Source organism: Papio anubis, unplaced genomic scaffold, assembly GCF_008728515.1.
Source record: "Papio anubis isolate 15944 unplaced genomic scaffold, Panubis1.0 scaffold350, whole genome shotgun sequence".
Lineage (NCBI taxonomy): Eukaryota > Metazoa > Chordata > Mammalia > Primates > Cercopithecidae > Papio > Papio anubis.
Genome location: NW_022163641.1, coordinates 22370 through 38109, shown reverse-complemented (window position 1 = coordinate 38109; position 15740 = coordinate 22370). Strand labels below are relative to the sequence as shown.

Genomic DNA, 15740 nt, shown 5'->3' with positions numbered 1-15740 from the left:
CTTAGGTCACCTCCAGCTTCAAAAATCTATAACTAGCTGGGCGCGGTGGCCCAAGCCTGTAATCCCAGCACTTTGAGAGGCCGAGGTGGGCGAATCATCTGAGGCCAGGAGTTTGAGACCAGTTTGGCCAACATGGTGAAACCCTGACTCTACTAAAAATACAAAAATTAACTGGGTGTGGTGGCGGGTGCCTGTAATCCCAGCTACTCAGGAGGCTGAGGCAGGAAAATCACTTGAACCTGGGAGGCGGAGGTTACAGTGAGCCGAGACTGCCATTGCGCTCCAGCCTGGGTGATAAGAGTGAAACTCTATCTCAAAAAAAGAATTAAAAAAAAAAAAAAAAAAAGAAAATCTGTACCTAAGATAGCTAAGGAAAGAAAAGAACCTAGGAATATAATGTGAAACGTTCTATAAAGTATGTTAAGTGATATAAAATATTAAATCTCAAAGAAAATATGAAAATTTTTGCTTTACTTTTATGCTGGTAAAATAAGATTCTTGGTTTTATCATTATATTCATTCATTTATCAATCTTGGTTAGTGTGATCTTTTGATAACTACGAATTTAGCATTTGTCTTACGAGGTTTCCCTTTTCCTTAAAAGCAAATCAAATCAAAAAACATTTTGAACACTTGCTGCTTATAACTTCACCAGCTACGGATCTGTCGGAGCTCTCTTGGTTCCTCATCTTTTCTTAATATTTTCAGTGGGCACTTACTGTTTCTTAGGCCTTACCTACAGCACTGAATTACCATGTTTCTGCTGGGTAAAAGAACAATAACTCCAATGAAGCAGCTGATTCATCTGATAATTATCCCCCAAACCACCCTACTGTTTATATAAGCTCTGAGTCAACTTGTAAGTTGTTTTGCCATAATTTGGACACTGTCAGTGGAATAGCATTTTCTCATGTACCTAGAAAAATAAAAAGCCCTCCTCATGGACAACAAGCAACATAATCTTTCGCCAGAATATCCCATTATTTGAATCAGAATATAGTCTCATTATCCTTACCAGTATTAATCCTTCCAGAGCGCTGTATTAATGAACTAAGTTATAAGTATACTGGTTTTCTCCTACATATCTTGTACCAAAGACATCCATTCACCTGAGGCAAGAGTATACACAGAAGCAGCACAGAATTCCTGGCTTGCCTCTGCCATGTTTCTACATTTCTCTGGTACTACTGATAGCAGTTCCTGTGCAAACACAGCATTCCTGGAATGACTTCCAGTAAAATGCTGGGTGGCCAAAGATAAATGATTCTACAGAGAATATCAAGAAGTGGTCCCTGAAGGAGGTCACCTGAGCAGATAGTATCTGATGTGGCTTCTTCGGATGCATTTGCACATATTTTTTCACACATACTTAGATGCAACTTGCTCATATTGACAAAACCGGAGTCAGTATACACACACAATGGAGAGTATAAATCTATGTATCAAAATAACATGGGCAGAGAAATTAACCCACAAGGTAAAAGCAAAAAGTTGGCAACCCCAGAGTGGAACAAATAGGATGCCTAGGGAAGAAAAAATCCCTGACTTTTTTGGAGATTAACCACATGATTTTTATTTTTTCCTCATGGAGGGCTTGTAGGTTTATTTTTGAGTAGGAAAGAAATATGTCAGATTGGACAATTCTGTCAATATCCACAACATACCTTTAAAGCTATGCTTACTTCTGGGGATCACACTTTAATAAAGACCTTAATGAACTATAATGTTCTGAAAGAAAAACAGATTAGCAAAATCAGAATAATGAAGCAACTCTAAATCATGCAACATGAAGAAACTAGGGAGTTTACAGTGAATGGTGTCTGTTTAGTGCAAAAGAAAAAAGTCATTATAGAAAAGAAAGTCATCTTCAAAGGAAAAACGTAATGTCATACCAAAGGAGAATTAGAATTATCCCACGTTTCTCCACAAGGTGAAAATGACCAAATGGAAACCTGTTATGATAAGTTTCATCTTAGTATAAGATTAAAAATGAAACCTAATGAATTATTTTTAAATGAAATAGATTGCTCAGACGATGTGGGCTCAGAGCCCATGGGATTTCATCTTCTCTCTTCCCAGGCTAAAAGACAGGAGGGGGCCAGATGAAACAGTAAACAGGTAGTACCAGTTTTGCTTTTTACTTACGATAATCCTGAGGATCCTTCTAAGAGCTTTTTCGTCTTCAAAGAAATCAGTATTTTAGAACTGAATTCTAGGTCACCCCTTAGCTTCAGATCAAAACTGGTTTACTCAGACCTTGTGTCGGTACATTCCTAGCTCCCACAATAGTGTGAAAAAAATGATTAAACAGGATCTTCTGTGACCTTGAACAACTAGATATGCTGGATAATGCTGTCAGACAGGAAAGCTCACATGCCTGTGCTCTCCCCAAAGAGCTCAGGCCTTGGTCAGCATGCACCTCAACCAAAGACAAGAGGAAGAGTCTCCCTTGGCCCTTACATGAGGTCCTCATCACAGGATGCTCATTGCAGCATGCAGACCCTGAGCTCACAACGATTTGGGAGCATGGTGCTCTGAAGATGAGCACCCCAAATATGGGTCTTCTTCCCCTCCCCCACAACCCCAGGGGACAGGCCTCCCCTGGGCAAGTGGCATAGGGACATAGAGGCCACAGTGTGCTTGAGAGGAAAGGGAAGCCCTGGGGAAGAATGCAGCACACAATCCTCCTGAAGGCCACAGCCCTGGGGGAGCCACGCCCAGCTCTCCCCAACTGAGAACTCAGAGCAGCTCACCTCTGAAAGGACTTCATGTTCAGATTTCTGGGGTTGCTCCGAGAGCTTCTGCCCTCAGAGCATGCAGCGTGTCTCCACTTCTCAGAAGGCCAAGAATGAACTGAATAAATGGGTTGTCTTCCTGCTCTAGCCTAGGGGAGGCTGATGTCATAGCCCAGCCCAATGAACCTATCTCCTTCTGCTAGGTTTCTGCCATGGAGATAACCTTGACAACTGGAGCCAAGATAAAAAAGTCACTGTCCATGAAAGGGTCCTGAACAGTCATCAGAGAGAGGAGCCACTTTCTCAGTGAAAACATGACCCAAGGGACGGAGATGACAAAAGAACATCTGTTTAAAATAGTAACAATAATAAATATTAATAATACAAGCAGTTAGGCATTTCTGATGCTGCAAATGATGCCCTAAAACTTAAACAGATGATGTTGGAGCTAAGAAGTTAAATAGATAAATTTAAAAGGAGGTTGATCTCTGTTGAGACTGATTGGTGAATTTGATATAAGTGATCATGTGCAAAAAATATGTCAGAGCATTTAGCAAAAATATAAAAGAGAGTAATATGAAGGAAAAGAAAAGAGACTTGGAGGGTAGACCTAACGCTCAAATAAAGAATGTTTCAGGAGGAAAAAAACTATTTGGAGGATACATAGAGATATACAGTAATTAAGGAAATATATGCTTGTTGAAGAAATATGCAAATCTGTGAATTGAAATTGTTCCCTAAGTTTGACACTGGATTGATAAGGAAAGTTACATCTAAGCATATTCTGCTCTAATTCTGAACAAAAGATCTTACAGAATCCCATTAAAAAAGAATTAGAGACACCTATTTAAGCAAGGGAAAAAATCCAGACTGGCACCTATCGCACCTATCCTTCCAATTGCAATATAAGAAGCTAGAAATCAGGGAAGGAACACTGGCAAAGAGTAGAAAAGATCACAGTCCAGGAATCCTGTGCAAGTAAGATGTTCTTCACTGTTCAGCAGGAAAAAGATACTTGAGCATAAAATATTATTTGCAGAATACTTTACGCAAGTACTCAATTTGAAAGCTTTACTTGATAGACCACTTTAGGAAAAGAGAAAAGAAAAAAAAAAAGCAATGAGTAGTAAAAGCAAGCATTTTCCACCTATATATTCACACACCTATACATGTGTACACTTACTCTTGTGTATCCTGAACATGTATATATCTATATATGCATGTACACAACCATTCATGTATATACTTTTGTGTACACATATAAACATACCCATACATGTTTACAAATATACATGTGCACACTAATACATGTACACACATCTACATATACACACTCATACATGCTTATACATATAATACCTATTCATGCATATGACTATACATGTACATATGCATACTTAAATATGTATATATCATACATACACATAGCTATACATGCCTATACTATATATACATCTACATGTACATGCTTATGCATACACATGTATATATGTACACAACTACACATGCACACACCCATATGTATACACACTCATGCATGCACACACCTATCCATGTACAGTTATATACACCCATACATACACATGTTGTTAAATTAAGTTTAGTCCAAAGCTACCTCCTTACATATTTTAAGTTCAGCCTAAAGGTTTTTCCAGACATAGTGAACTGTAACCTAACTGGATGTGTAAACAGACTGTAGTTTACACTTGTGTCAATCACTGAGTTTTGGCCAATCAAAGGCAGTCAACTGTTCTAATTGTGTTCAATAATGCAAACGCTGGTCTGGAACCAATCTGGCTGTTTCTGTACCTCACTTCTGTTTTCTGTACATCAGTTCTCTTTTTCTGTCCATAAATCTTCCACCACATGACTGTGCTGGAGTCTCTGAGCCTACTCTGGCTCAGGAGTCTTCCTAATTAACAGATGGTGTCAGAAGTGGGACCTGAAGTAGCACTTCCCCTGATGCCCAGGAGCAACAAGTGACCAAGTGAGGTCCCTGCCAGGCCCACTGTGGTCACTGCTCTCTCACAACAGCTGGGGATCCTGGTAAATTCTCTCTCAGATTCCAAAGCTCCACAGATTTGTTTTTAGCTCTCTGAGTTTGTTTGAGCAAATTTTTTATCTGAACTGGGTTCAGAAAACACAACAGAAACTGGACTGATGCAGAATCACATTGAATCTGATATTAACTTGCTTGGATCTGGTAGAGGCCTCTTATGTCTGACAGAAACTGATAATAAATGGAAATATTGCAGGAGGTGTAAATTTCAGCTTTTGGAAATTCACAAGGATTTTTGTGTTCTACTGCTTCCTAGCACTTTTATTTTTTTGTGTGCTTAGGTAGGAAAAAAAATCATTGACTAAGTTGATCAAGGAGATCTGATAGCCAAAGCCAAGATGTAAGCTAAAAAGGAGATCCTTAGTTTCTAAAGAACTGAATAATCCACCTTCCAGCTATGCCTACATTTGCATGTATAAATATCAACTCTGGAAGCAGCAAACACTTATAGAAGTGGTAAAATCTAACTAAAGGTAATTTAAAATTAGAATGGAATGTTCCAAATGAATAACACCACACTTTAAGCAGTGAATCTGAAAATAAGAATTCCTAGCCAGGTGCGGTGGCTCACGCCTGTAATCTCAGCACTTTGGGAGGCCAACGCAGGTGGATCACTTAAGGTCAGGAGTTCGAGACCAGCCCGGCCAACATGGCGAAACCCCCATCTCTGCTAAAAATACAAAAATTAGACAGGCATGACAGTGGGCACCTGTAGTCCCAGCTACTTGGGAGGCTGAGACAGGAGAATTACTTGAACCCCAGGATCTTGCCACTGCACTCCAGCCTGGGCAACACAGTGAGATTCCATCTCAAAAAAAAAAAAAGAAAAGAAAAGAAAAAGAAAAGGAGAATTCTCGAATTAGTCTCATTTAGGGATGCCTATTGATAGGCAGAAGCTTCTAAAAAGATTTTATTATTTTTACTTTTTTTAAAAGACTTTTTATACATGGAAAATAAAAAGTTTAAGTGACTAATTGAAAAGAAAATATCTGTTAACTTTTTGGTTTAGTTATTATTCTTCCCCAAAGGCAAAAAGAAAGGTATCCCAAAGTGTTTACAAAAGATAAGACCTTCAGTAAAGTAGACTGTCTTCTTTCTCACAGGAATCCATGCTGAATCCAGTCATGGAAAATGCTTTCTTTGCCCTATTCCTTAATGGACTCCATGCTGAACTCAGTAATTTTAGCTAAGAAATAGTAGCTAAGTTAAAAAGAACACCCATGGAACTAAAATATGCCTTTCTGGAATTTAATTGGCTATCTTTAAACCTTTTTGTAAAAGAAATCTACATTTATAAAGGAAATTTGCATTTTTAAGGATATCTGCCTGTGTACATTAGAAACTCTTGCCATTGTTTTCAATTTACATGACAAGTCAAACATTTTTTAAAGTGCTTTACATACTATCTTGTCTTAACTGAACTTTTACTTTTACTGTTTTTTCCTTGGTTTGAGCTGACGATACAATATTTAGGCCTAAAGTCTTAGCTCTGTGCCGTCAAAATACAGATTTTCTTGTTTGGCCTGGGAGTTGGCCCTTTAGAAGTACAGATTTGGAGTTGCCTGGCTAGAGGTTGCTTAGGGCAACGAAGCATGTGATTGAAAGAGGGATAGTCTAAAGAGAGAAAGTAAAAATTATTTATAAGCTAGCTTTATGAAAGCCAGAAGATCTGTTTCTGTCCATGTTCATATGTCTACTATATATGTTAAGTGTATGTAATAAGATTTGGTAAATAAAACTAGTTTTTAAATTGTTGGCAAAATACGAATGGTTTCAAAATTGTCAGTTAAATATAAGTAGGTACTTGTTTGATTTGACTGTGAGCTTATGGTTTGGTTTTGAGAGTCTGGATTCGGTGATCTGGACAGATGGCCATGGTGAGGCCTGGGGATAAATTCTCAGTTCCTAGAACAGCACCTACAAGCCAGGATCAAGCCCAACATGGCCCCTTCTTCCCTGGCCCAGTTTTGCCTCCTGGCTTCTCTGGAAGGGGTTGTATCCTCCAGTCATCCTCCTCACAGCTGTTTTCTGTCCTGACTTCTGCATCAGGCATGGAAATTCAGGACTTAGACAGGCACTGCCCTTCATAGTCCTCCTGGGTGCCACGTGGCTAAATGGCATATGGGGGAAGACATTAGGGAAGGTACCTGGGGGAAGACATTAGCGAAGGTACTGTAGCAGGACAAGTCACAGACAAAATCCCTCAGACACCAAGTTAAAGAAGGAAGGGCTTTATTCGGCTGGGAGCTTCAGCCAGACTCATGTCTCAGAAACAGAGCTCTCTGAGTGAGCAATTCCTGTCCCTCTTAAGGGCTTACAACTCTGGGGTCCCCGTGAGAGGTTGTGATCAATTGAGCAAGCAGGGGGTATGTGACTGGGGGATGCATGCACCAGTAATTAGAATGGAACAGGAAAGGGATTTTCACAGTGCTTTTCCATACAATGTCTGTAATTCATAGATAACATAGCCAATTAGGTCAGGGGTCGATCTTTAACTACCAGGCCCAGGGTGTTGCACCAGACTGTCTACCTGTGGATTTCATTTCTGCCTTTTAGTTTTTGCTTCTTCTTTCTATGGAGGCAGAAATTGGGCAGAAGATAATATGAGGGGTGGTCTCCTCCTTTAGTACCTGGCGGAAGACATTTTCAGTACATGTTTTCCGATTGTATGAAAGCTTTCCCATGCACAAGGGCTGAGGTTATAACAGTAGCTAAAAGATTATTCCTGGAGAAATAGCCAGAGATAGAATACTTATTTCACTGGACAAGTTATAAAACAGTTAAGCAAGGTATTATAGATACTATAGTACTGGGCAAAGCTAACTGAATTGACTGAATTGTTTTGGTCAAAGATATTGTAGATTAATGACAATCAGTCCCACTTCTGGTGTAAAACATAAGTTGACATCTTTATTATATCATTGAAAGGCCTCTCCCCCTGATAATACAGTCTCATACACCTTCCACTAATAAACTCTGACATAACTAAATGCAGCAAAGCCTTAATGCACTATGTCAAGGTGTATTTTCACAAGGTAAAGAAAGCTTTATATGGTGATCTTACTGAGGACAATCAACCCCTTCACAATCTAGAACCTGAAGACTGAATCTTCTGAGAACAACATCAGCGTTGGCCTTTGCCATCACATTGTAGCAAAACTTTGAGACCTTAAACCTTGGGTTCATGACCTCACAATTCAGAAGGTCCCCTCCACACTCTTCCAAATGTATTCCCACTGGAAACTTTAAGGTAAAGCTAACCAGGAAAAGTTCTCCCCAGAAGAAGACGACACCATTGATATGGGTAGCTTTTTCACCAGATTGAGAATCAAGACTTATCTGCTATCATAAGACTCTTATCTTTCTATTTTTTTCATTGTTTATACTTCTATGAACAACAAAAGTAAAAAAGGAGACTGTTGTGTGGACTCATGGGGTATACTTTAATTTTGTGAAAAATATTGAAGCCAGCCTTATACACAGACAACTTTATGGTTTGATAGATGGAAGATGAAGGGCCAGTGTAAGTGAGAAATGTTCATGGTACATTTGTTGTCTCATAATCAGTCAGAAACAGAACATTGATACCCTCCTCTTAAGCTACATCATAGGTTAAAGAGAACATTGCTACCACAGGTTATGGAGAAAATTAATAGGAAGCCTTCACTCTTCCTAATGGGCATCTTTTGTTAGGTTTCTTTTCCCATGGTTTGGAGTAAATGAAGCAATGATTAGAAATTTATCCCTCATGATAGGCTCTTACAGCAGATAATACTGTAAATGCTATGTTATACAATAGACTTTACTTTTTTTCTTTATTTTATTTTAGAGATGAAATCTTGCTCTGTAGCCCAGGCTGGAGTGCAGTGGCACGATCTCGGCTCACTAAAAGCTCTGCCTCCCAGGTTCAAACAAATCTCTTGCCTCAGCCTCCCGAATAGCTGGGATTACAGGCACCCACCACCACACCCAGCTAATTTTTGTATTTTTAGTAGAGATGGGGTTTTACTGTGTTGGCCAGCCTTTCCTGGAACTCCTGACCTCAAGTGATCTGCCCGCCTTGGCCTCCCAAAGTGCTGGGATTATAGGATTGAGCCACCGTACCCGGCCGGTTATACAACAGACTTTAAATGCTCCTGTGAAAGTTGTGCTAAATAATAAAATTGCTCTAGATTACTTAGTGATAAACAGAGAAGTGTCTGTGCGGTTGTTGGCACTTCTTGTTACCCATGAAGAAATACATCACATCAGATATTATAGAGATTCAGTTGTAAGGAATTAATGAGCAGGCTGCTTGGTTAAAGTGAGTAGATTCTTTACCTAGCACATTCTTTGACCTATTTGATTTTATTTGGTTGGTTTGGTTTATGGGACCCCAGGTAAGGAGCATACTCCAAGCTCTTGGTATTATCCTCTTGATAATCATAACAGCAGTCTCCCTGCTGCATTGTATTCTCTCAACAATTTTAAGCGTTAGCATGCAGCCATCTGTAGAATGTCAAATGGCCTTTCTTCAACTGGAATGACAAAACTCAAAGGAACATGTGACCATGAGAACATCGTAGCCTATGAATGATATGCTGAGACAGAAAACCCAAAATGATGGTAACGAGAGTGGTGATAAGGCCCTAAGTATTGTTCACACACTCACCTATGTGAGAACCTTACCAAAAAGGGAGAGGAGGCTTTAAACAAAATTATGGGAGGTCATTGTTTTGGACTGAGCTCCTACACTAGGCCCCAACAAACCAGACAAAAACAAAATGGAGACACTTATGCTAAATGCAACATAACCAAACTGAAACTTTAAGGAAGGAGATAGGTCCTAAAATGACCATTTTTCCCCCCTGTAAACAGCAGATTCCAACAAAAGAAGATTGCCCCTACTCTAACCCTCATGCACACACAAAATTACTTGATGTTTAGGATGATGATAGAGTGATATTAATTCCTGAAGTTTTGGTCTATCTCCCAAAGTTGAGAGGATGACCAGAAGAGAGAAATTGCTAAATTAAGTTTAGCCCAAAGCTGCCTCCTTACAAATTTTAAGTTTGGCCTAAAGATGTCTGGGCATAGTGATCCTGACTGGAAGCGCAAACAGACTGTAATCAACTCTTGTGCCAGCTGAGCCTCATAATCAGTTGGCCAATCAAAGGCAGCCAACTGTTCAAATTGGGTTCTAAAATAAGGCAAAACCCGAACTGTGACCAATTTGGCTGTTCCTGAACCTCACTTCTGTTTTCCGTACATCGTTTCTCTTTTTCTATCCATAAATCTTCTTCCACCACGTGGCTGTGCTGGAGTCTCTCTGAGCCTGCTCTGGCTCAGGAGGCTGCCCTTTGTCAATTAAAGTCTGTGAAATTCAATTTGTCTAAGGTTTTTAACAATGTACACATCTGTATGTGTACACACCTATACTTTTGTACAGACATAGATGATACATTTTAAGTATTATGTATATAATGCATATGCAAATAATGGGAAAAATAAATAAGGCTAATTTGAAAAGGGAAGCTCTGAATAACAGTAAATGAAGTAACTAAATTAAAGAAAGTCCCCACATTAATGAAGCCATCTGTACACTAGGACCTGATGGTAGGCAGTACACAGGGAGAAGGAGCAGCACAGATGAAATGCAGCAGCTACTTTGCTACAGAGAGGACCAAGGGACTGAAAGAAATCTACTTAAGCGTAAAAAAATTCAAATAAGCCAGGCGCAGTGCCTTACACCTGTAATCCCAGCACTTTGGGAGGTCAGGAGTTCAAGACCATCCTGGTCAACATGGTGAAATCCCGTCTCTACTAAAAGTACAAAAATTAGCCAGGTGTGGTGGTGGGCACCAGTAGTCCCAGCTACTCTGGAGGCTGAGGCAGGGGAATCACCTGAACCCGGGAGGTGGAGGTTGCAATGAGCCGAGATCACGCCACTGCACTCCAGCCTGGCGACAGAGCAAGACTCCGTCTTAAAAAAAGAAAGAAAGAAAGAAAGAAATTCACATAAAAGGAAGCAAGTACGTTGCTGCTGGGTAAATGATGAAACCGTTTCAATTTAGTGGTAAGCCTGGGATGTTCACCCTCACCATTGTTAACACATAGCATTTGCAGAGAGCTCATACAGATTGATGAAAGGACAAAGACCATGAACACACAATGCACACAGCCAATCCCCAAAACCAAAAACCATGGAAACAGCTGTTTAAACATACTAACAGAGAAATGAAAATTAAAATGAGCTTGAGATAATTAAGTTTTTACTCACTGCACTATCAAAAAACCGAGGACTATATTACCAATTGCTGGTCGGGAAATAAAGTGGGTATTAATATAATTGTGGAATCATCATGTTTATCTTTTTAGAAATAAATATGACAACACCTTTTTTTCATTATAAAGCCTATATCCTGCACCTCAGCAACTTTACTTTGGGAATTCTATAAGAACCTAGCCTATGGAAATATAAGTCCTGATATGCAAAGTATGGCTGCATAAATGTTGGTATATACAATCCTATCCATTAAACACTAAGCAATATTTTAAAGGAATTACTTATATAAGAAATACATAGAATGACTTGAGGAAATTTATTTAAAAAATGCATGATATGGAAGTAGTTAAGGGCAAAAAGGAAAACAAAAACACCATGCTGTTTTAGCATGGTCTCTAGTTTCTGTGAAGAGAAACTGAAATTCATGGGTTAAAAACTGTGGGTAGGGCCAGGTGCAGTGGCTCATGCCTGTAATCTCAGCATTCTGGGAGGCTGAGCGGGACGGATCACCTGAAGTCGGGAGTTCGAGACCAGCCTGACCAACAAGGAGAAACCTTGTCTCTACTAAAAATACAAAAATTAGCCAGACCTGACAGTGCATGACTGTAATCCCAGCTACTCGGGAGGCTGAGGCAGGAGAATCATTTGAACCCAGGAGGCAGAGGTTGAGGTTAGCTGATATCATGCCATTGCACTCTAGGCTGGGCAACAAGGGCAAAACTCCACCTCAAAATAAAACAAAATAAAACAAAAACAGTGGATAACAAACTTCTTCATTGAACATAATAAATGACATGAAAAATGCAAACCAAATCCTTAACACCCCAACTTTTTCCAGTTTGATTACCCATACAAACCCATAGTCTTACAGCTAAGTGACACAAATCCCAGCCGCATTATTTAGATCTCATGCCTTCTACCTTCAAAGAATAACAAGATATAATGATGTAAATCTTGATTGTATTTAATTATCACTGTTTAAACAGACTCAGAGTCCATTTCAATGTGTTTAGGAATTTAGGAGAAGAGTTTCTCCAGGATTTTTTAAAAATGTAGTTAAATTTGGAAGATGCTGATATCAGTATTAACCAGTAGGCTATTATTCATGGGAAACAAAAATGAAAAAAAAAAATAGCCCTGTTGAAAATAAAATTATTCTATAAAAGCAACATAAAGAGCTGAGGGTTAATTTAATCATACATTTCATTCTAACAAAATGAACCACTAGGACTGCTTGGAGTGGCCCTTTACATCCCAAACGAAGGTCTCTATTTTACTCTAGGATAATGCTAGTTAAAACAACTGAATCCGCTGGGCGTGGTGGCTCATGCCTGTAATCACAGAAATTTGGGAGGCTGAGGTGGGTGGATCACTTGAGATCAGGAGTTCAAGACCAGCCTGGCCAACGTGGTGAAACCCTGTCTCTACTAAAAATACAAAAATTAGCCAGGTGTAGTAGTGTGGGCCTGTAATCCCAGCTACTCGGGAGGCTGAGGCTGGAGAATCACTTAGAACCCGGGAGGCAGAAGTTGCAGTGAGCTGAGAACGCACCACTGCACTCCAGCCTAGGCGACAGAGAGAGACTGTTTCAAAATCAATCAATCAATCATTTAAGCACCATCGCTTATTTTAATCTGAGAATGAGATTAGCAAAGGAGAGGGAAGAAATCTATTAATACAACATGAATGAACACACAACAAAGATAAGTGTATTGAGTAGTGACATAGTTTCTAGGTCCTTTAACACACCTTCTCTGTCTGGGAAATTCACAACTTCAGGTCTCAGGGATGGACTCAGTGGAGTCAAACCAGCACTTCTCAACTGCCTTAATTAACTCAAGCCATTAAAATATATACCCTATCTGAAACTACGGAGCCACAGCCTAGAAACTAGTTCCTCAGAGATCTGAGTGATTCAGCAGGCTCCTAATCTATGTAGAGCAATGTTTCTGTTAATTGGGAAGTGTAAGAAGCCCATCCCATAAGAAAGTGGTCCACTTTTGAGCAGTTACTAAACACCTTTTTTTAAGCCACTCATTTTAAACTGTCTTTTAATTTTTCTGAAAAATCCATGCTTGTTAGTCAAAAAGTACACAGAAAAATACATGTGTATCCATTTGTAATGGTTCTCATTACAAACATTACATTATGGTTGGAACTACATAAGGCATATTCATATCCTTAGGTAATTTTGCTACTGACATGACTTCTGAGCATTTTTATAGTGTCATAAAAAAAAAACTGTATTTTTGTTTCCAATTAAGTAGTAGATGTTTACTACTGGCTTATTCATTTCCAGAGATTTTTTAAAGACACTCACAGAGAAAGAGTGTTATTATTTATTGGGACCACAGATCTTGATAAGACAAGATCTTATTTTGCACAAACTCAAAACCCCAACCCACTCCTGGTCTGTTACATCCTTGCATTGCATTTTCCATAACAAACGTTGCCCACAGCAGATGCATTATCATTTAAGTAACCAGAGGAGCCCTCTTCCTCCCAGTCTTCAATGTGGAACAATGGCAATGGGGGGAGGGCAGCAGAGGAACCGCCCTTGGTGGGGGCCTGCTTGCGTCTCTGTGCCAGGCACCTACCCTACAGGTGCTACCAGGTAGCGGTGGGCACAGAGGAAAGAGCCGAGTCCTTCAGGTCAGCTGTGGGACCTTAGAAAATGTATTTAGTTTCCAGGAGCCTTATTTTCCTCATATGTAAATCAGGGATAACAACACCCACCTTGAAAGACTCAGGACAATTATACGAGCTAAGTGTTTCCATGAATCACTTATCACATGGCCAGAGGTGAGAAGAGCTAGGAATGGTATGTGTCAGTATAAGGGGCACCCAGCCCTGGCCTCTACATGGAGCCATTGCTTCCTTGCAGGGCACCACTCTGGTCATCACAGCCTACACCCTGCCATGCCATCTATCTGTCCCTCTGCTCACCAGGCCCTATGTCCCATCCCAGGGACATTGGAGAAGAAGCAAAGGAGTGTTAGTAGTTGCCATTAATATGGTTTGTATACTGTTCCCTGTTCCCCCAACATTCTGAAGAGGGGGGACTATTTCATTATTTCTGGATCTAATTACCAAGAACTTGAGGTAAGGGAAAGAATGCCACCCTCGTCATAGTACCACATTCCTTTTTGCTGTGTCCAATAAAGCACCACCACAGTGAAAAAGACAACCTTGACTCAGGTGTCATTGAGACTGGCTCTGTCACCCAGGCTGGAGGCACGATCTGGACTCACCACAATCTCTGCCTCCAGGGTTCAAGTGATTCTCCTGCCTCAGCCTCCCAAGTAGCTGGGATTACAGGTGCCCACCACCACGCCTGGCTAATTTTCATATTTTTAGTGGAGACAGGGTTTCGCTATGTTGGCCAAGCCTGTCCTCAAGCAATCCACCCACTTTGGCTTCCCAAAGTGCTAGGATTACAGGCTTGAGCCATTGCACGCAGCCAGTGTTCTATCACGCTTCTAGCAGTGGCTTTCAATTTCCTCCCCTGACCACAAATCTCTAGTACTACTTAGGTACTGAGAATGATCATTTCAGTCCTAGAGAACATCAGAACTCCCAGGCCCATGGCCACTACATGGAGCAGGTATGAAGCTGTGGTGGCACTTGTGTCGTTGGCGTCCAGAGGAGCCGCAAGTATCCTCCATGTGACAGACACCTGTGACGTCTTACCTGTGAAGACGTCAGCATATTCTGCTGGAGAACCGTCAAGTCCTCAGTTCACCTCTAGGTTTAAACAAATGATACATCTTTTCTCTGGCCCTGGCTCCACCACTTACTCATATTTGGACTTTGAGAAAGTCGTCTAATATTTTTGAGCCATACTTTCATCAAAGGAGAAAGAAATCCACATTTCTAAAGGGATATTGTGAGAACAAAACGGACGCTTATAGAAGCACCTTAGGGAAAGTTTGGTTCATAAACGGTGATGTTGTAGATACCACCAATTCTGTTGTGCCATTAGGGAAAGTTTTTTCCTGACTCTATCAAAATTTCCTTGTACTTCCAATGAGCACTACTGCCACATCTTATAAAGAATGAATAGTCTAAGTTAGCCAAGTTACTATCAACTTTCATTTCTCTCTTGTTAGATGAACATCAAGAAGTAGATATAGTCAGTACCAAGTGATTGGCGTTTGATCTTTGGTGCAGTAATCTGAAATGCAGTAAGAAGGCAGAGGCCAGTTTTGACAACAAGTGTCCCCACTCTAACAAAGTTAATGTGGAATGGAAGAGGATGGGCAGCTTGGGAGCCTCGTTTTTCCTAGTGTCCACCCCTTCATCATCCATCAGATTTCCAAAAGGAAAGTTCTGTGTTGTTGGCTTTTTGTGTATCTTTGTTTAAATCACATCTTTGACACTGAAAACAATTCAAGCGCATGAACATACACATCAATCCAGATGAACATGCACATCAACCCACTCATTGCATTATTACTGACCTGCGCAGCAGTCTTGCCACACTCGCAGGTCCACCTTTGGGATCTCGCTGCAGCTCAGGTAATCCTGTGGGTATTCTGCCTTTACAAAGACATCAGCCTGCACTTGCTGAATGCTGTCACCATTGTCACAAAGCACTCGGCCCAGGGACGCCTGCTTCAGCTGAGTGAGTTGTGCCGGGGTAAATACTCCAGGATTTTCATACCAGAACCTGATAGTCAAC

General features: G+C 40.4%; 1 protein-coding gene across 1 annotated transcript in view; it reads right to left on the bottom strand.

Annotated features, from left to right (window-relative positions):
- The window catches only part of LOC101019655 (peroxidasin-like protein), a 78813-nt gene that overhangs the window by 47798 nt on the left and 15275 nt on the right, over positions 1-15740 (bottom strand). Inside the window, exon 3 of the mRNA XM_031662022.1 lies at positions 15520-15728. Within this exon, the coding sequence (XP_031517882.1) occupies positions 15520-15728 (209 nt within the window). The remainder of the gene's footprint in view (positions 1-15519; positions 15729-15740) is intronic.